This window comes from Nomascus leucogenys, chromosome 12 (genome assembly GCF_006542625.1).
Source record: "Nomascus leucogenys isolate Asia chromosome 12, Asia_NLE_v1, whole genome shotgun sequence".
In the NCBI taxonomy this organism is placed as follows: Eukaryota; Metazoa; Chordata; class Mammalia; order Primates; family Hylobatidae; genus Nomascus; species Nomascus leucogenys.
In genome coordinates, this window is record NC_044392.1 from 98560017 (window position 1) to 98582619 (window position 22603).

General features: G+C 36.4%; 1 protein-coding gene across 1 annotated transcript in view; it reads left to right on the forward strand.

The window, feature by feature from the left end:
• The window catches only part of SLC44A5 (solute carrier family 44 member 5), a 136231-nt gene that overhangs the window by 24820 nt on the left and 88808 nt on the right, over positions 1–22603 (forward strand). The window contains exon 2 of the mRNA XM_030825178.1: positions 12822–12895. Within this exon, the coding sequence (XP_030681038.1) occupies positions 12847–12895 (49 nt within the window). The 5' untranslated portion in view covers positions 12822–12846. The remainder of the gene's footprint in view (positions 1–12821; positions 12896–22603) is intronic.

The window sequence follows — 22603 nt, forward strand, 5'->3', positions numbered from 1 at the left end:
TCAATCTTTAATAACTTCGGATTTTCATCAGGAGCCCTACTGCTTCCTCTCATTTTCTTTCTTTTTTAAATCCCTCTTCAGCATATTTCTATCTTGGTTTTGTCTTGCTTCTAGATGTCACTTTTTTCCTCTTTCCCTCCTTGCTTTTACTCTGTCTTTGCTCCCTTAAATACAGTTGACAAGATCTAGAAACAACACAGTTCAGTAAGTTGTCATGTATATTGTTCATAATGGACAGTCCACATCCAGGAGCAGTCAAGGCCAGCTCTTTTTTGATCCTCAGGGACTAAAGCCAACAATACAGCAGCAACCCCTTATGTCCATTACCGAAAAGACAGATGCCAGCTAACTACATTCACAGCAGAAAACTGAAAAATATGATCTTTGATCTCCAAGAGCTTAGAGAAAATATGCTTTTATCAAGTTGATGTAATAAAAAAAAGTGAAACAGTTTACTTTGAAAACTGTCGGAGAGACAAATATAGTATCTGGTGCTGAAATGATCCATAACCATCCTTTCTTCCTTCTGTGTTAAAAACCGTTAGAGAGAAATCCATTCATATCCATTTCAACCCATGAGGCATCTTTTTGGAGTTGAAAACTCTCCCATGCTCTGACATTTATTTTCACAGTATTTCTGGTACCCAGGAAAACAGACATGTGTGGGAGGCTGATGATGAAGATGAAGCAGAACTGGCCCTGGTTTCATTCTCTTCTGTGTTGCTGCCACACCGCATTCACCACACACTTCATCCCAATTCATTCTGCATCCTGGTGCAAGATAAATCTAACTGAAATAGAACTTTTGTTATATTACTCCCCCTATTCAAGAACTTCCAATAGAAAATGAACTGAAATTGTAGTCAGGAGTGACTTAATCTGTAAAGTGATATATTAATAACAGCTCTCATATCAACTTTACAACTCGTAATCATCCAAGTGAGATAGTGTATTTCAAGGTGAGTCACAAACTGTCAGGTCCTTTAACATATGAAATGTTGTGAGTGAACTCCCCTGACATAAAAGTCCACGCTCCTCCACACTGAGGGCTATTCAGTCATTTAATTGTACCAACCACCTGTTGTGCTGCTGCCCTAGCATGTTTTGTGCTCCTATATATATAATAATGAGTAGATTATATATGTTATTATATATGAATATATAATAGAATAGAAATTTGTTTGGCACATAGTTCTGGAGCGTGGGAAGTCCAGGATCGAGGGGCTACATCAAAACATGACAGAAGACATCACATGTGCCACAGAATAAGAACAGGAAAGAACCAAACTCGCTTTTATAAAACCCCCCATCCCCACCCCAGATATAGAACTCACTCCTGAGACTCCATTCATGAGGGCAGAAACTAATCACCTCTCAAAGATCTCACCTCCCAGAATTGTTGCACTGGGGATTAAGTTTCCAACACATGAACTTTGGGGGACACATTCAAACTATAGCAGCTGCTCTCTCCCTTTCTCCCCTGTTGTATCCACACTGGCTGTATTAGACTGTTCTCATGCTATTAATAAAGACATACCTGAGACTGGGTAATTATGAAGGAAAGAGATTTAATTGACTCCGTTCCACATGGCTGGGGAGGCCTCACAATCGTGGTGGAAGGCAAGGAGGAGCAAGTCACATCTTGCATGATGGCAGGGAAGAGACAGAATGAGAGCCAAGTGAAAGGGGTTTCCCCTTATAAAACCATCAGATCTCGTGAGACTTATTCATTACCATGAGAACAGTATGGGGGAAACTGCCCCTATGATTCAACTATCTCCCACTAGCCCCCCTCAACAACATGTGGGAATGGTGGGAGCTGCAATTCAAGATGAGGTTTGGGTTGGGAACACAGCCAAACCATATCACTGGCTATCTGTCAGCTCCCAGGACATACCCTGGTCTCACCTGCCTTCAGGGCCTTTGCACTTGCTGTTTCTTCTGCCTGAAATACAAGTCCTACAGCCACTTCAGAGAGCCCTTCCTTATGAACCCTCTATACGTAAGCCCTCCTTAATATTTTCCATCATAGAATCATGTGTTTTTTCCCTAGCAGTTACACAATCTGTCATCATTTTATTGATTGATGGTTACTTATTTATTATCTGTTCCCCACACTAAACTGGGAACTCCGTGAGAGAAAGCATCTTATCTGTGTAGTTCACCAATGGTTTCATAGCATCTGCCACAATATCCGGCACAAAATAGGTACCTCATTAATCATGAAATTAGAGTCTTTGAAGGCCATATTTCAGAATGGCAGAAAAGAGGATATTAGTAGGAGCTGGTACCTGTTACGTAAGTTGAATTGTAGTGCTTCGTTGTAACAGAACTGAGACCACTCTGGACAAAATTAAGTATAGATTGCCTAATGACTCATTCCCAACATTAAGATGCCATTTTGAGGGCTGGGTGTGGTGGCTCACGCCTGTAATCCCAGCACTTTGGGAGGCCAAGGCGGGCAGATCACCTGAAGTCAGGAGTTCGAGACCAGCATGGCCAACATGGTGAAACCCCGTCTCTACTAAAAATACAAAAATTAGCTAGGCGTGGTGGTGGGTGCCTGTAATCCCAGCTACTCGGGAGGCTGAGGCAGGAGAATTGCTTGAGCCTGGGAAGCAGAGGTTGCAGTGAGCTGAGATCATGCCACTGCACTCCAGCTTGGGTGACACAGCGAGACTCCATCTCAAAAAAAAAAAAAAAAAAAAGAAAAGATGCTATTTTGAATATCTTATGTTAAAATGAAAGAGACTAGTACAGTTTGGGATACATTTGATGTCTAATGAGTTAAATATATATGCATATATATTAACTTTAAAAATTTATATTTTAATACTCAATGTAATGACAACTGTAAATGTATATATTTACTATGGCTAAATTTAAATTTCAAATTCCATTTCACTGAATATGAATGTTAAGAATTATATAAACAATTGAATAAATATAAAATTATTCAGAGTTAAAAATCTAACAACTTGCTATTTTGCTGTTATTGATATCAGCTCTAGAACATGCTTTGCTGGGAAACGAATCTCAGTTTAACTTACTTGAATTCTGTGAAAATATACAATATTCAGTTTTATATTTCTATTTAGTATTTAATAATAGTTACAAAAAGCCCATATCATTTGCACAATCCATTTGGGTTGACCTGAAATTATTAGAATGGGAAAATCTTATTTTTTATAATTGTTTAAAATAAATCTCACTAGTAGCTGTGATATATTCTGTAATTTGTCTCACTCAACGTCCATTCCAAATCATCTTTTCTCTTGTGTCCTCTAGTAGAGAAGGTGAAAAGCCAAACACTTTTTTAAAGCACCTTCCAGGTAGGGATGGTCATGAGACACAGGAATAACCAAAGAGCTAAAGAGAAAGACTGCCAGGAGGGACTTTCTTCCCTAAATAAAAAAAAACAAAGACTCTTTGAAGAGATTCAGGTGTCTTGAGTGCAGCAGTCAACTTGTGACATGAGGCATAAGCATGAAGACAAATGTCTACAAGCTAAGAATGAGAGGGGTGGAAGGATGAAATGAGTCGAGTCCATAATGGCATCCCTGGGTGATGCACCACCCCAGCTTAGGACTGCCAACTGCAGCACTTCTTGTTGTGTTTAACAAATAAATTCCTTGAAATGTAAACCACATTTCTGGCTTAAGTTTCCTGGCATTTTCAGCCAAGCAAATTCTTAACAGATACATCACCTAGCTACAAATTTAAACTGTATTACATGGAAATTATGTTTAATAATTTCAAATCAATAAACATTTAGGGAATATTTAGTTTTATCTTAAAACCTCTACAAAGTTTGTCTTTTATTTTTGCTAATAATAATGACCCTATTGTTACTAGTAATGCTATGTTATAGTATAACCAGCCTGTAGATAAAATAAGTTGGCAAATATTCACAAAAAAAGAATTTTTGTACTACTTTGGGCTCTAACCAAATGATTAGAATTTCCATTACAATAGTTGGAGTTTCCCATTTTGCTGAACACTTTGAAAACAGGAGAGATACAGTATTTTATGTGTTTTTTTAAATGTCTACAAAATATTGTCTAATGTTCAGATAATATTTTCATTGATCCATTTAATAGGTATGTACCGAATACCTATGCTTCTTTGCTATGGACAACCCAGGGCAATAACTATTCCTTATTATACTATTTCACAAATTTGTTAATTTTCTTTCCAAAATCTGTGCAAACCTCCCATTCATACTAAAGTTTGCCAATAGCATACTTGTATAATGTTTGCTGTTATTTATGTCAAATATGGCATGTTGTATTTACTGTTTTTCTCTGAGAACTGAAACAATTGCCAAAACCAATAAGTAAAATATGCTTATAATAGATAAATCTTGTTTTCCTTTTTATTATTTTTAAAATTATTTAAAAAATACTTTTTTACAGGCAAGGGTCTCGCTCTGTTTCCTAAGGTGGAGCACAGTGGCACATTCATAGCTCACTCCAACAGTGAACTCGTGAGCTCAAGTTCCCAAGAAGCTGAGATTATAGGCACGTGCTACCACACCCAGCTGATTTTTAAAATGTTTTGTGGAGACCAGGTCTCACTGTGTTGCCCAGGCTGGTTTCAGACTTCTAGCTTTAAGTAATCCTCCCCACTTAGCTTCCCAAAGTGTTGGAATTATAGGCATGAGCCGCTGTGCCAGCCTAAAACATTTTTTCATATAATTATTGTTCTAAAAGTTGTTTTCAACTTTATTATAAACAGTGCAGTGTTTTAAATCTTTATAAATAAATTTTTACTACATCTATAATTATGCCCATTGTGTAAATTACTAAAAAGAAAATTACTGGGTCAAAGGGCTTGCAATTTTCTAAGTCCCCTATCATCATCAGGCAATATTTTTTATTTACTTATTAAAATTTGAGGTGACAAATAGTAATCTCCTCACTTTGATGTGTATGCTTTTAATTACTAAAAAAGATTATCCTATGATTATTAGGAGACATGCATTTTTGTATTTTAATAGCTGAATAGGAATTTCCAGAAGTTCATTCATTGTTTTAACAAACATTTTTGAGCACTACTCTGTGTCTATATAGATTCTAACTTATTCCAAAAAGATTGAAAAGTGTTCCAAACAGATATGAATTCCCTTCAACCTTTGTTGATGACTTTGGACTAATGTCCCAAATATCTAGAGCTAGGTCTCTTTGCACCCTGCTGTGTAGTGCCTTTGGTCTACAATGCGCCAGCTGTAATATAAACAGTAACTGTGATCTCGCTTTCACTTTATTAGCATTTGCAGAGTGGTTTCCACCTACTGACAGATTACTGAATATTATACAAGTTTTACACACATGATGAATAACATCATAAAACCAATTGTGTCTTACTTGACCCCTTTCAAACAAAAGACACTTTTATACAGGCATCACTTAAACTCCTCTTTGTAAAAAAAATTAAAAAATCGGGTTTCTTTTCTCTTTACAGATGAAAATATAAATCACAACCAGTTAAAGCTATTCTCTCAAGGCAACGGAAACCCAAATGCAAGCAGTTTAGAATAGAAGACTAGTCAGAAGATAGAGACGCTTTTAAGATCTAATTACTCAGAAGAACTAACTAAAGCAGCTACAATACTGAAATGTTATCTTACATAATCTAATACATTTGAAAGATATTATCAATATTATACTGTTTTTTCATAGGGTATTGAGTCATTTGGTACATTTTGTTTTTAAACAACTGTTTAAAATGTGTTAAAAATAATAATCCTACAAAACCAACACTTCTTTCTCAATGATTGGATACCAGGATTATCTTCAAAGGTAAATGTAAATTTAAAGTCATCTTTAAAATTTTTTAGGATGCTTAAAAAACTTTTATTAATATCAAACACCTGAAAATACAGGTTCATGTAATTAAAAGCTCATTTGTGTCTTTCTGTGAGGTTTCTGATTTCAGTAACAGAGCGAAATTCTTCAAGATAATCTTTAACCTCTTATAGAAACAGCCAGTGTAACTTGTCTTCTAATAAAACCTCAGCTCTCACATACACAAAGAATGGTGTGCGGCATAACTTAAAGCTGTGGATTGGGGAACAGAACAACAAAGAACTGTCAGACAATGTATGTGGGAAGAAGAGAAACTGGAACCAAGGGGGTGGATACAATTAATGACTTCAAACACAAGCTCTTAGAGGATGTCCCTCTTAAAAATCACCAGATTCTCTATTATTTGTGAGAAGTAGGGGAAAAAAGGGAAAATATTTTTAACTTACATAGATCTCTACTCCTAAATAGTTCAAAATAGAGTCCAGCTGACACTGACTAACTAGTAGCAACTCAGATGATCTAATTCACAGCACGGTCTGTAGTTTGCCAAACGTATCTCAGTGAAGCTTGAAAAATGGCCCCAAAGTGCATTATCCTCTAATAAAGCCTGTGGGAAGTGAAGCATTCATTCTGCTTCCTGGGACAGACTTTTGTGGTAAGAATCAGAGCAGTAACAGATGACTGAATGGCATCATTCAGGTGCCAACAGAACCACAGAGGAGCTATGCTTCTAGACTTTGGGTTATAAATGCAGCCATGTTGTAGACAGATATACCCAGGTGACACCAACAACTTTCAAATGAGAGGTGAGCATCCGACTGGAATCACAGGCAGTGGACAGTCCCTAAACTGATTCATTAGGCACAAATGGATGATCTGTCAGAGAATAATGACTTTTAGGACTTCTGTTCTCACTCTAATGCTTGATATTAATGACCTATCAGGATGGTTGATATCATTGGAATTTCATCTGCCACAAAGAAAGGAAACCAGTAAATGAATCAGTTTCTGGATGACAGTAGAAAGCTGTCCCTGAAAAGGAAGCAAAATGACAGTTGTTGGAGGATAAGAACTAGTGTGGAACCAAAATATGCACTTATCAAACAAAACTCTCTTATTACCTCTAAATTAAATCTAATTGGGTTTTTTTTGTTTGCATTTGTTTTTTAGTGATTTATTTTACTGGAGACAGCAATGTCCAGATGGCATGTTTAAGCTTGACCAAAAATTTGAATCTCTAAGCAACATATTCACTACAAAAAATAGAAAAGATCTGAAATTTGAAACACAGCAATTTGATTTTTACCAGGCCCTTGGATTTTATGATACATTAGACTGTCAGTGAAGGGTGCATCTCACTAATAATTCACGGGACATAGATTGTTGTATGTGTGTAGCATGCAAGACTCTGCTAAATGCTGCAATAGAGGACTTTATGGTGTAGGTCGGAGGTCAGTAAAGTTTTTCTATAAATGTCCAGGTGGTAAATGCTTTAGGTTTTGCAGGCCAGATGGTATCTAATGCAACTACTAAGCCATTGTAGCGAAAGAAAGTAGCCTTAGACAATATACATATATTAGTATTGCTGTTTTCCAAAAATCTTTACCTAGGAATGCAAGTTTGAATTTTATATAACTTTTCTAGGCTACAAAATATTATTCCTTTGATTTTTAAAAAATTGTTTAGAAATGTAAAAACTATTCTTAGCTTGCAGGCTGTACAAAAACAGACAGCGAACCAGATTTGGCCCATAGACTGTAGTTTGCTGCCCTTGGTCTAGGCTATAATAGATTAAATATAGTTGCCTTAAAGATACAAACAAAAGTTCCCCAGGCCTACGGGGATTAGAGAGAGCTCTTCTAGTTGAAAACTTCAAGAAGGAGGTGACATTTCAGCTGACTTGAGGGATAGGATTTTAGTATAGAATGTGGCGATCCACACTGGAGCTTTTTTGAGAGTAAATGGAAACATTGTTAACGGTTATTCTAGGGAAAGAGGTGTAAACCCTGGCTATTCCATGCAAATTGGGACATATGGTTATCCCAGGAGGGGCAGTCTAGAGGTGGTATGAGCAGAGAGCTCTGAGTGTGCCCAAGGGCTCTGTATCATTGTGTGAAAAAGTCCAAATTGGTTAAAACACATTGAGAAGGAATAATGGGAGATACAGCTAGAAAGGTAGCCTGGGGCTTGAATTAGGATTGAGCTTGTAGGTTCTTAAACACAAAGTGAAGATATTTGGAAATTATTAAATAGGTAATGGAGAGGTCCTGCAATTTTTTAAACAGTAAACTGACTCATCACGTATCAGTAATATCAGTGATGTGCAGACCGAATTGGATCAGGCAGAAACTACTTGCAAAAGCCCAATTAAGAGACCACGGCAATAGTCTGAAGAGAGGATTAAAAACCCTGGACTGAGTCCAGGCAACACAAATAGAAAGAAAGGGGTGGATGAAAGACACAGCAGAGAAAAGGAGTCAAGAGAACTTGTCAATTGAATATAAAAGATAAGCTAACAAAAAGGGCAAGTCAAAGGAAACTCCCAACACTTTAAGTCTGGGTGACTGTAGGCATACGGTATTTGTGGATTAGAGGTAGGAGGAAAGGGAAGTCTGCACATGTACATGTAATTGGAATCCTATTCTTATTCTTTTAATTTGGAAAATAGATATAAGGTAGCAATAGTAGTTCTGTAGTTTAACTTTTGAAGACACTTTTATGCTGGAGAAACACAATCTGTAAAGTTTTGAGTGGTTCTTTGATAAATGGGGGTGTGAGCAGCTTGTTTTGAAAAAGCAGGACTTTGATTTGGAGGGAGGGTGAGGGAGAGGGTTGGGCAACTTTCTCTATAACTATTCTTTCTGTCTTCTTTCTGGGACCCAGTGGGATGCAACCCATTTTTAGCTTAGTACAACGGTTCATAGTGCTTGCTGTGAAAGTAAAAATGAATCCACCTAAGGAAAAGGTCCAGTTATGACAAGCCTCTAGCTAGAATATGATTCAGAATAATTTTCAGCCATGAGCTTAGATCACCCAGTTATCTCAATAGCTGTCTAGAGAGTTTTGAGAACTATCCCAATTAAAACCTTATTTTTTCTTAAAAAAGAACTCATTTCCTATAGAACATTTAGGATTGTGACAGATGCTCTGAAATCAAAAGAAAGAAACAATGATAAGCCACTACAACTTCTAAACATTTGAATTGAGTTTCTGCTACTTTCTTTGACTCACAAAATGGTGCCCAAGCTATATTTTGATTTGTTCACATTCAATTTTCCAGTAACTTTCTAAGCACTAATTATTTTTTTAGAGAGAATATATCTGAGGAAAGGGAGAGAAGCAGATAAATTAATGGAAAAAATAGCATGTAATTATAATTACCTGAAAGTACACACACACACACACACACACACACACACACACACACACACCTATTTAAAAATTTTTCTAAAACAATAAAGTGAATCAAGTTGCTACAGAAACAAATTTAGAAATACTAATGTCTACTACTGGGGAGATTTGAATTCTCGGTTTTTGTTCAACAACCTTCTGTGGTTAAGTAAGACAAAATTAACCAGTCTGGCCATAGGGTATGGTCTGCCATTTCTCTAAAGCAGTGTACCAGAAAAACAAAGCAGACTTTTTTTTTTGATATTTATATCCTTTATTTATATGCACATAGTAAGCATTCCATACAAATTTGTTTTGTTTAAGGAATAAAGGAATTACTATGTAATTAGATCTTCTGAAATTTTTTTTTAATTATTATACTTTAAGTTCTAGGGTACATGTGCACAACCTGCAGGTTTGTTACATATGTATACATGCGCCACATTGGTGTGCTGCACCCATTAACTCATCATTTACATTAGGTATATCTCCTAATGCTATCCCTCTCCGCTCCCAGCAGACTTTAATATATTATTTTCCCTGGCCCCAGAATAGAATCTCCAAACACCTTAAGGTGTGAATTATTGAGAAATGCTGTCCTATTGTGGTGAGAGACTGCTGGGGAAATAGTTGGGTGGGGACAGGGTAGTTCCTGATGCTTAGTGTTTCCTTGGCACCAAAGAATAAAAAATAAATTATAGTGTAAAACCCTATATAGAACCAAAACACCAACTGATGCTCATTCATTAGTGCAAGTAGTGAAAGAGTGTGGGTTTTACTTTTTAAAAAACTTCGGCCAGGCGCGGTAGCTCAGGCCCGTAATCCCAGCACTTTGGGAGGCCAAGGTGGGTGGATCACGAGGTCGGGAGTTCGAAACCAGCCTGGCCAATATGGTGAAACTTCGTCTCTACTAAAAATACAAAAATTAGCCGGGCATGGTGGCATATGCCTGCAGTTCCAGTTGCTTGGGAGGCCGAGGCAGGAGAATTGCTTGAACCAGGGAGTCGGAGGTTGCAGTGAGCTGAGATCGCGCCACTGCGCTCCAGCCTGGGTGACAGAGCGAGACTCCGGCTCCAAAAACAAACAAACAAACAAAAACCTTCCATTTGGGATCTGCTTCTGCTTCTGTCCTTGTGCTCTGTTCTTTGAAACTGTTAAGTTCCTTTCATTGATCTTTCTAGATGTTTACCTCTAGTTGTATTGACTATGTAGCATTATAAATACATAACCTTATAATAGTATGTAACATAAAGTCATTATGAATACAATTGTTCTCCCTTATTTGAAGTTTTGCTTTCTGAGGTTTCACTTATCTGAGGTCACCTGTGGCCATCTGTGATGCACAGAAAATATGAAATAGAAAATTATAGAAATAAATAATTTATGTCTTAAATTGCCCACTGTTCTGAATAGCAGGATAAAATCTCATGCCATCAAACTCTGTCCCACCCAGCATGTGAATCATCTCTTTGTCCAGTGTATCCATGCTATCCAGGCCACCTACCCTGCCTGTCCTTTTGCCACTTGCTAGCCATCTTGCTTGTCAGATCAACTGTCCCAGTATCGCAGAGCTCGTGTTCAAGTAACCCTGATTTTACTTTATAATGGCTCCAAAGCACAGTAGTAGTGTTGCGGCATATTGTCATAATTATTCTATTTTATTATTAGTTTTTGTTAATTTCTTCATTGTGCTTAATTTATAAAGTAAACTTTTTCATAGGTCTGTATGTATAGGAAAAAATAAAATATAGAGTTTGGGGCCATCCACAGTTCAGGCATTCACTAGGGGTCTTAGAATGTCTCCTTTGCGAATAAGGGAGACCACTGTATGCGTTATAGTATGTATTATTAGAAATGACACAAACATGTAACATTATAGATATATAAGGATGGGATGGCAGGCCACCCTGGCTGGTGCTTCTGATTATATCCCTCTCTCCAGCTTCCTGGTAGTTACGATTACACACCACGGCTTTGACAAATGCAAGATTTCTAATTAAAGCACATCTATGCTCTAGTTTTTTCTCTTTGAGTTTCTTACCTGCATGCATTTTCTATTCGGTGTTGAGGTGTGTAACAACTGCTCTGACAGATTGAGAATCTGATATTAAGTAGGATATGTAAGAATGCAGGTGAAACAGATACCCTGCTCACATCCAAGTGCGTTTTTGCTTACAATGTTGTTAACCAAAAAAAAAAAAAAAAAAAAAAAAAAAAAAAACCTAGAGCACCTGCTTTCTTCTCTTGTTATTGTTATTCTCATAATTCTTAAATTCAAATGAAATTAAAAATTCCTGGGTTGAAACTAGATTTAAACAAATGACAGTTTGTTTCTGGTTTGCCCACAATTAACTTTCAATATGAAAGATCCATTTCCTATTCCAAGGTAAAGAATTATAGGAATGTGTGTAATTGATTTTAGATGTAGCGATTTTAAAACCTTGCAGAAAATTACAATCATATTAACATAACACATAAGTGAAAAAGGTTTGGCATTGGAGATCTAGATATTTGCCCCCTTCTTTAACAACCTCTTTCATGTACCTTAAGTAAGTGAACTCACTTTACTACCCCTAATAGCCTAAAGATAGGAATCTCTCAAGGTTATGTTTCTGAAAGTAATACAAGTATAACAGGCTTTATCAATGTGTGTTTGTTACTGTGCAATTATTATTCGTTACTTACCACTTCAAAAAATAAGTGCGTAACTTCAATCTGCCTGTGCTAAAAGATTAGGGCATATCTGTATGCCCTCAAGATCAAGAACTTTTACTATGAAAATTCTCATGTGCAACTTTTAATTCTGTCAGGTGAGCTGATCTTTTTCTTTACTAATGGAGTCCTCATTAAGTTTCAAATAAAGAATGACAGTATTGCTGCTCACTTTTGAGCCATACCTTTGACCTTCCAAACCACTTATAAGCTGAACAAGATGTAATATTGGGAATAGAAAATACTTTAGTTGAAAACCTTGAGTATCCCTGCTGGATCCTGGCTGGGCTTCTGACCTTTAGCAAATCACTGACTGTGAGTCAGATTTCCTCTAAACCTACATTTGCAATGTGTAGCTTACAGAAATAGCTAGAAAACTTATACTTTTGAGGCATTTTATTTTTAATGCTTTATATACGTTGTTATAACTCAATTCCCCTAGAAAGTTAATGTAGTCAATCCTTTATCTAATAATAGTACCCCTATAATGTGTATGTAGGAAGAAAATGAAGAAGAGGAGGGTGGGAAATGGTTATTTTATACCATGTGTGAAGGAGGCATGAAGAGGAAAATCATAAAATCAAATAGCTTATATTACAGTTTCAAATAAAAAATGGCTCTCTGATGTTGGCATACTCTAATCTTTAAAAATATTTTACAAATCAATAAGAGAGAACAAATACTAAGAGTTCTGAGGGATATTCATTAATCATGGAACTATGACCCCTCCACGGCTGCTGTTGTCTTTGCAGAAATACATCTGATCTACCTTTCAAAATTGTTGAATAAAATATGCAGTTGTGAAATAGCATATCACTATTACTATCTTTTTCTCTCTTCCTTCATTTTGTGAAGTAAACAGGAAATCATTTGGGACCTCTTTTAATTATTTATTTCTTTTTTTGTCTTTAGGAGTTGTACAGATGTTCTGTGCTGTATGATCTTCCTACTGTGTATTATTGGCTACATTGTTTTAGGACTTGTGGGTGAGTAAATACAAGTATAGAAAATATTTAACACTTGCTAATGGAATAACTAAGTCAGTGTCACATACAAAAAATTAATTACTGTCTTCCAAAAGCCTTCCTATTATTGATTGTTGTCTTTCCTGGAGGAAATGTGCCTCGCCAGGATTTATTGGGTAGCAGACAATAAAAAATGAACATAAAACAGTTTAGTCAAAGGCAAGCCCAAATTACTTAAGTAAATACAATTATAAAGCAGAAAGAGAAAAGTTTATGGTTTCTTTTTAATCATTGTTACTTTTGAAATTCTAATAAACAACTAATTATGTTCATGTTGCTGTTTGCTAATAAGAACTAGGGCCTAGATCATTTTAGGTAATACTAAATATATACACTTTTCTTTTTATAAGCAAATTAAAAGGAACAATTATTAAGAATTTCACCAGATAATTCACTGACATACAAAAAGTTCTAGTCTCTTTGCCCAAGTGATGGCTAGCAAAGAGATACCCCGTTATTTATTGTTAGGTTAAAGATTTTTCTATGAAAGTGAAAATAAGGGAAGTATGGAGATTCTTTATTTGAAATTTTTTTTTTTTTTTTTTTTGAGACAGAGTCTCACTGTGTCCCAAGGCTGGAGTGCAGCGGCGCGATCTTGGCTCACTGCAACCTCCAACTCCCTGGTTCAAGTGATTCTCCTGTCTCAGCCTCCTGAGTAGCTGGGATTACAGGCATGCACTACCATGCCCCGCTAATTTTTGTATTTTTTTTTTTTTTTAGTAGAGACAGGGTTTTGTTATGTTGGCCAGGATGGTCTTGATCTCCTGACCTCACGATCTGCCTGCCTCGGCCTCCTAAAGTGCTGGGATTACAGGCATGAGCTACTGTGCCTGGCCTATTTGGATTTTTTTTAAACAACTACCAAAGGAACTAGTGTGAATATTTTCTGTAAGAAGGTTTCACAATTGTATATGAATGGATCAAACTTTTTTTTCCCCAGAGACATAGGTTCTGTCCCTTAAATTCTGACTTAGGAAACTTTAGTATGTTGTTATTATTAGGGTGAAAGTTGTGAAAGTCAGATATTAGCTAGTACCAATAATTAATGGCATGGAGTCAATGTGGATAGAATGTATTAGCAGAAAGAAAGTTACATCCTAACTGGAGAACAATGAAAAGCATTTTTCCCTGCTCTTTAGTTTTATCTTCCAATAAGAGAAATACTTTGAGAACACCAACTGAAAGTCATTTCCAAAAGATAATCTCAATATTGCCATGCAAAAGCTACACAGAATTGGAGAATTCAAAAAATTAAGACAGGAAAATAGGGAGGGAGAGAAAAATAAAGGAGCATAAATCACAAAGCTAAATATATTCTTCTAAGACCTTCGGAACATTCTTTCATTATTTCTTAAAGTGTTTTAACTTCTAAACATTAATGAAGTTGTAGTACAATATGTAATCTCTAGAGTAAATATTATAATAAAATAAATTTTCTTAAAATATAGAATTTTGGTTTCTCTCACTTTGGGACACATCTTTCTTATCTATGTAATTTTTTGTTTGTTTTTACTTTTCATCATAGAATTGAAATTTGTTACATAAGTGAAAGATTTGGAATCAGGCACATCTAGAGTTTCAGCATTTTTTGATGGTCTTGGGTTACTTAACTTCAGTTTTCTTACCTGGAAAGTGTGGAAACATTACCTGCCTTTCAGGGCTGTTGTGAGGAGTAAATGAAATAATACCTAACTGTACCAGTAATGCTGCATAACAGTTCTGGGTAGTAGTTTGTTTGCTACCATTGTATAACCGAGTTGTTCTGAATTTTAATAAATTTCTTTTCAATATAATTTACAATATTATTTCCATGGCAACCCATAATTTGGTCTATTAAAGTTTGACTGCACACAGGAACTTCACAAAGATCTCATCCTGTGACCAGAATCTTTTCACTAGGAGGCCTTATTCCTTCATCAAATAAGTCTCTCCTCTGTATCTCAAAGCCAGTCTAACGTAGTCCAAAGAAAAATGCTTTGTGTCCTTATATAGAGTGGGAAAACCCACTGCCACTCTCCTGTAGACAAAACAGAGGAGTGTATGCCATTATTTTCTCTGGAGCAAGATAAGAAATTTGCCTTTTTTTCCCAGAACTCCAAATTCAGTTTGTAAATGTCTTAATTCACATAAGGAAATTGGCAGATAAATGTTACTCAATAAAAAACTATGTTGAATAGTAAATTAATTCAGTGATGTCTCCAGATTAATCCCAGTGCCACTGATTAAAATTAGTGACTCACAAACTTTACAAAATATGTATACTTTTTCATCCCCAAACTATATATAGCCTTACTGGCTTCGCTTCAAGATAAACTTAATTCTTTGATTATATCTAATGTTGGACTAAAAGAAGCATGAGGGGAAACTATGGCAGAGGTTACTAGAAGTGTTAAGGACTTTTTATGATGAAAGAATATATACCCTCATTTGAGCAAATATGATGCTAAGTCAGTTTCACTGATGTGTTACAGTTATTTTGGTGTCTTTTGCCAACTATATTAGATTAGTGCCTTCGTAGACTTATCTTTCATCCATGATCTTTTCATAAAGCAGTGTTTCTGTGGAAGAGACATTTTTTGTTGTTGTTGTTGTTTTTGTTTCGTTTTTTTGTTTTTTACAAAATCTGCTGAGAGAAACTGTTCTTTGCCCTTTATGTGGAATATGGCCAGCTAGGGTAATATTTCAATGCAACAGAGACACTTAACATTTGATTGATGAACAACAGAACCTTTGTTCAAGTGGATGAAGTGGAGTCTGGGTAGAAGTAATCAAATCTTGAAAGAGCAAACTAACCTTTATGGTAATAGCCCTTCTTTGTCCTACTTTGGTGATGGTTACTATTCAATTATTGTACTAATTAGAAAAAAATAGGAATATTTATTATGCAAATTATTCTTTCCTATACTTATTGCTTTCATTAAGTATACAATAATAGCACAATTTAACATTCAATAAATTTTTATGGCCAGGCGTGGTGGCAGTGGCTCATGCCTGTAACCCCAGCATTTATGGAGTCCAAGGCTGGCTGATAGCTTGAGCTCATGAGTTTGGGACCAGCCTGGGCAATGTGGCGAAATCCTGTCCCTACAAGAAATACAAAAATTAGCCAGGTGTCGTGGTGTGCTCCTGTAGTCTCAGCTACTCGGGAGGCTGAGGTGGGAGGATGGCTTGAGCCTGGGAGGCAGATGTTGCAGTGAGCCAAGATTATGCCACTGCACTCCAGCCTGGGTGATAGAGCCAGACTTTGTCTCAAAAATAAATAAGTAAATAAATAATTTTAATTTGTTTCTTTTTAAATTGATTACTGTTTGGGTGATTTAGTTCATTACTGTATTTACTTAGGAAGTGCTTGAAATTAGGATCCAAAGTTTGTTTTGGTTTTGCTTTTTTTAACCTTTCCCAGGGGTAATTATCTCTAGTAGCTGAGAAAGTAAGAAGTTAACAAGAAAGTTAATGCAAACAAGATCAGAACTCTGTCACCATGCTGTAAGAAACTCAAGCTATGTGTAGCAGCTACGTAGAGGAGTCCTGGCCAACAGGCTTAGCTGGGCTCCCAGGCATAATTAGTGTCCGCTATCAGCCCAGTTGGGTTTTCTGAAGCCCCAGTCAACACCTGACTGTATGAGAGATCCCAAGAGAGAATTAAGCCTTTCCCCAAATTCCTGACGCCCCAAATCATGAGCAAAATAAAAATTTGTTATATTAAGCCAGTGAGTTTGGGAGTGCAACAATAGATAAGCAGAACAAAATTTGGTACCTGGAAGTGGGATCCTGGCTTAACAAAACCTACAATACAGGCATTGGTTTTGAGACCAGTTGGTGTTCAGAAACCCAGTGGGTTTTGAGGAGGCTGTCGGTGAGTTTGAAAGAAAATGAGAAAGATGTGATTGGAAGCAGGGGGGCAGGGCACCTCGCTATGCAGTGGTGAAAAGTCTGGCATCACTGTTGCTGTGGTAATGAGGGATGCAGGAAATGTACCTAATGAATTCAATGATCTAGCTAAAAAAGTCATCCTTAGGAAAGTAGCTAACCCTGCTGAGCCTTGTCCACACTTGGACCTGACTTAGGTGATGAGATCTAGACCTTAAGCCAGAGCCTGATGAGGTAATTGGATGAAGCTTCTGGGGATCTTGAGAGAAGATAAGTTTATTTACATTTGGAAGGAATATTTAAAAAAAAAGAAAAAAAAAACTGGCTAGAGGGTGGACTGTGGTAGCCTTAATACATGGCTGCAAATTCTTTGTCATTTTTCCCATTGAGAAGTAGGATCTGCAATCCTTTCCCCTTGAATACAGTCAGGCTTGTGACTGCTTCTTTAATAGAGAAATGAACCAAGCCAAAGCACAGCAGTAAAGAGCCTTGACATGCAGGTAATTTATAGATCAGTACAAAGGATTAAAGGAATGGCATCATGGCTTGACTGGAGACTGGAGACAGTGGAACTGAAAATACCAAGTAGAGAAAGAAAGAAGTTTACATAATTACATAAGGCTAAATTTTCATATTCAGCCTTAATCCTTCATAGAATAAGGTAGAGAATAAACAAAATAGTTAATAATAAAGTAGTCAAAATTTACCTTATCATTTTTGATATTAAACTATATGTTTATTGTTTGGGGGCAATAATACAGTCATATCTATTTTTTCATTTATTAAGGAAATCTAGCACATCACACTCTTTCCTGACTAAACTTTCCCAAAACACCAAGGAGGGAGTAATCTGATTTCCAGTTTCTAGGTGTAGAGACTTTGTATTGTTCTGGAGATCTGACATTTTGGTTGTGCCATTTAGTACATTTCATAGTCCATTGCTCATCTTAATCTTCCCACTACTGTAGTGGCTTCCCTGCTTTTTAAGTCTTTCAGCAGTATTCAAACATTGGTCCCCAAAGCATGACAAGGGTCAGAATGGCTGCATCCAAACTGGCTTCTTGCTTGATCAGAACCAGCCCTTACTCTTAGGCCCTGCTTTTAAGCCTAGGACCCCAGCCCAGTCTCTTCCTCTATGGTAAGTTCCCTTTGAGGGTATTTTCATCCTTTTTGTCCAGCAAACCTAGTTCAGAGTCAATCTGATCTATCCTAAATTAAAATCTCAGGGAGAAAAGTTTGAGGTCTTATTTCTTCCTTCTCTTAAAGCAAATTAGTCTTCCTCTATCCCAATAAACATGAGGAAGGAAGAAAGCATATTTTCATAACTAAGAGAAGTCACTCAAGTGACCTTTTGAAGAACAAAGATAATTCCAAGATGACTTTTTCATTCTGTCCATAAAAAGAAGCAGTGAACAGTTTCTCTTACTAATAAATAAATACATAAATATACATTTTTAATTTAATTTAACTTTTTAGCTTTATGAGCTATGATTGACACATTTTAAAAAGTATATATTTAAGGTATATGACCTGGTATTTTAGTATATCTTGTGTAATGATCTCCACAGTCAGGCTAACATATGTATCACCTGACATAGTTACTTTTGTTTGTAAGTGAGTGTTAGTTTGGAAAGAACAGTTAAGATATATTCTCTTAGCAAATTTCAAGAATAAAATACATTATTAACTACAGTTAATGCTGTAAATCAGATCTCTAGAACTTATTCATCTTATAACTGAAAGGTCTTACTCTTTATCCATTATCTCCTAATTTCTCCCACACCCCCAGATCCTGGCACCTACCGTTCTACTCTCTGCTTCTATGAGTTGGAGTATTTTAGATTTCACATATAAAGGAGATCATGCAATACTTTTCTTCTATGTCTTGTTTATTTCACTTAGCATAATGTCCTCTAGGTTCATGCATGCTGTCACACTTGGCAGGATTTTCTTCTTTTTTAAGGCTTGAAAATATTCCATTTTGTGTGTATATGTGTATGTATGTATACATACACACACACACACACACAAGCACACATACACTATAATTTTTTAATCCATTCAACTATTGATCGATACTTAAATTGATTCCAAATCTTGGCTATTGTGAATAATGCTGCAATGAACATGGGAGTACAGATATCTCTTCAACATACTGAGTTCAAATCTTTTGGGTAAATACCCAGATGTGGGATTGCTGGATCGTATGATAATTCTATTTTTAATTTTTTGAGTGACTTCCATGCTATCGTTCACAATGGCTATACTAATTTACATTCCTACTAACAGTGTACAAGAATTCCCTTTTTCTCCACGCCTCCTCAACACTTATCTCTTGTCTTTTTTATAATAATCATCTGTACCTCACTAGGCATCCTGTTGTTGTAATTTGGGAGCTTGGTGGTGTGACCACAATATTCATTGCAAGAGGAAACTGGCAATTGGCAATGAGTATAACTGGAAATTACATTGTGCTGTTAATCTACTTTGGAAATAAGTGAACCTATCAGATCACAGCTTGGAAACATTGTTTTAGCCCAGTAAAATCATATCTCCCAATTAAAAAGTAAGAATTTTTAGAAATTCCAGTTCTGTTGTTTTTTAAATTGTTCCAGGAACCTTTTCTTAATGAAAAATGTATCATTGTATTTATAACCAGAATCAGTATTAAATGCCCTTTTGCATTCTTTACAAATATATAAATATTTACAAATTAAATTACAAACCTATACTTCTTTTTATTTTGGAAGTCTACATTTTAAAAAGAAAGCATTTAGTTTTCACTGTTACTTGAGCAGATATTTTAGTATTGAGTGCGTTTTTACTGTTTATTTTGTTGAATGCATACATGGTAGATGATTTTAACTGGAGTATTGTTATCATGAGAGGGATTGATTTGTGCTCAATGACATGACCCTAAACTCACCATTGGGTGGAAGAGGCCACCTGTGAAATGATAAACAACATTTTTCTTATCTAAGCAACAGGATACAGGGCTGCTTCCAAAAATGTTTCTATAGCAGCGGTGTCATCAACACAGATTTTCAAATTTGGTATCATGTGTCCTATTATCTGCTTCGTTGCATTTGTAAATTGCTTGTGTTAAAAAGCCATAAGCACAATTTGGCAGGCCTGTTCCTCACATATTAAAACAGTTAAAATGTACCTTTAAGGGATACAAAGTAATGATTTGAAAGCCAACATTCCCAACCAGCGAGTGTTTAGGGAATGCCTTCCCTGTCCCAAACAGATTTGCGGTTAATTTTTAAGTGTCAATGCGAGCAGTTGGTCTAATCACATTTTCTCCTTGACAGAGGGCTTTTAAATGGCTGCAACTCCTGACTCAACCCTAGAGCACAACAAGAACATGCTTTGCAAATGTTTGAAAATGAGAGATAATGTTAGATCATAATACTTGTTCCTGGTACTTTAGAAACATGCATTTCCTCAATATGAGTGAAAAGATAATTTGCCTGAATAAATTTTTCACCATCTCTTACCAATCTTTAGTTATCTGCTATGAATTTCCCTAATAGAATTCTTTTACAAATAATTTCTTTCCTCTCTTCTGTTTCTGCTTTATGCACACAAGACATACATGTGCACATGCACAAATGTGAGTCAGCTTCACTTAAAGTGGTGTTTTAAAGTTATTCTAAAACAGTGAGATAATGAAGAAAAAAGATGATTGAACCAGATTTGTATCGGTTTTATTCACCAATGTAACCCAGGTAGTTTAATTCTAGAGCCTGTGCTCTTGAACACTATACTATACTGTATTTTATTTAATAAAAACAATAAATGAGGAATAAGTAATGAAAGTTAGAGAGAGAGGGGTAGACCAGAACCCCGTGTTCCTCAACTAGTGCTTTTCTCTTCCTCCTTCCCCTCCTGCCTCCTCTAATCACACTGAATTGGGCTTAAAACAGCGAGTATCCAAGAACAGTTTGGGGGATAAATGAAAGGCAGGTATTCTTCTGCAATCAAAGATCATCAACAATCTATTATCTTCAGTCTTCCCCTCTGAGACTGATATGGGTCACTTTGCTACAGTGCCATTGTCAATCTTCAGTAATTAAAAAAATTAGCCTCTATTATGTACAGACTGAAAAGGGGAGTGTATTCTTTATCATAATCCACACCTAAATAGTTGGTTTTCTTTCCTTCAGTTAATGCTTGTGCTATGGAGTAAATAAAATTATTTTAGGCAATATTTCATTCTTTGGCCAGAAAAACCTCAAAGGATTTCATGGGTCTCTCAAAAAAGTGTTATTTACTAGTAGATGTTAATGAGTATTACATGTAACATTTTCAGATACAATACATTGCATTGATTTTTAGGAACCATGAGAGCTGCTTCATATAAAGCAAGAAGATGTGGCTAATTATAGAACCACAGTTAAGCAAGTAAAGACAAGACCAGAAACACTGAATAGGGGGTGGCCTCGACCTCTTCCAAGAAAATTTGAATAGGAAGATAAGGACCTACCTGAACAGAACCTTTACCATGGAATTCACAACTGACACTAACAACTAAAAAAATCTCCCTGTAGTTCATCATAGAAAATCCTAAGATGCTAACTCTCCATCCATATCTGAAATTACGCTTTACCCTGCTTTCTTTTTTTTTTTTTTTAAACGGAGTCTCACTCTGTCACCCAGGCTGGAGTGCAGTGGCGCGATCTCGGCTCACTGCAAGCTCCGCTTCCCGGGTTCAGCAATTTTCCTGCCTCAGCCTCCCGAGTAGCTCGGACTACAGGCGCCCGCCACCACACCTGGCTAATTTTTGTATTTTTTAGTAGAAACGGGTTTTCACTATGTTAGCCAGGATGGTCTCTATCTCCTGACCTCGTGATCCACCCGCCTTGGCCTCCCAAAGTGCTGGGATTACAGGCGTGGGCCACCATGCCCGGCCTACCCTGCTTTCTGTGTAAGCACCACACTGGTCTCCTTTCTGTCCTCAGTACCCATCACACTCCCACCCCTCACAGGCCCTTTGTCCATGTTGTTCATCTGCTGGAAGCCTCTTGGGCCTCTATTCGTTTTTGAGGTCTCAGCTCCTGAATCACTTCTTCAGAAACATCATCCCTGACCTCCGTCATGTGATCATCTGCCTCTGTGAATCATGCTTTCCATGATTCCTTTGTAGCACGTGTCAGAATTGGAATTTTACATTTATTTGTGCAGTTAATTCATTAAAATCTATTTCTCCCAACAGACTGTAGGCTTTGGGAGAGCAAGGACCATTATATTCCCAGGTTTTAGCTTGTTGCTGTCACAGAGGAAGCACTTTAAACAATATTTGTAGAATGAATGAAGAAATTATTTGTACAATGAATGAAGTAAAAAAAGCCCATAAACTCTTGTCCTCATTATTTCAACTACTTCCTTACCTTAAAAATGAAAATGGAAAACCTATCTTCTAACGTGAATCAAAATCTTAAATAAAATCTTGAATAGTGGTGGTCTAACATCGACTTAGAATAATCAGAAAAATAAGTGTATTAAAGTAATCAGCAAAAAGTCAAATGCAAACAAACAAAAAAAACCACAGGTGTTATAAAAAGCCTACTTTCATTTCTTGGTAATTTGGTTGTTTTTCTGTTTTCTTCAATTCTGTGTCTATTTTCTACAAATCCGTTTTAAGGATATGCTTTATCTCATCTTTTACATCCTACTCTCCTTCCAATTCATAGACCTTGAAATTTGGGTGTATCTTCTTGCTCTTTGCTATTGCTTTTTCATGTAGCAGTTAATTCTGATTAAAGAAAGTCTGAAAACCTTATATATTTTTTAAAT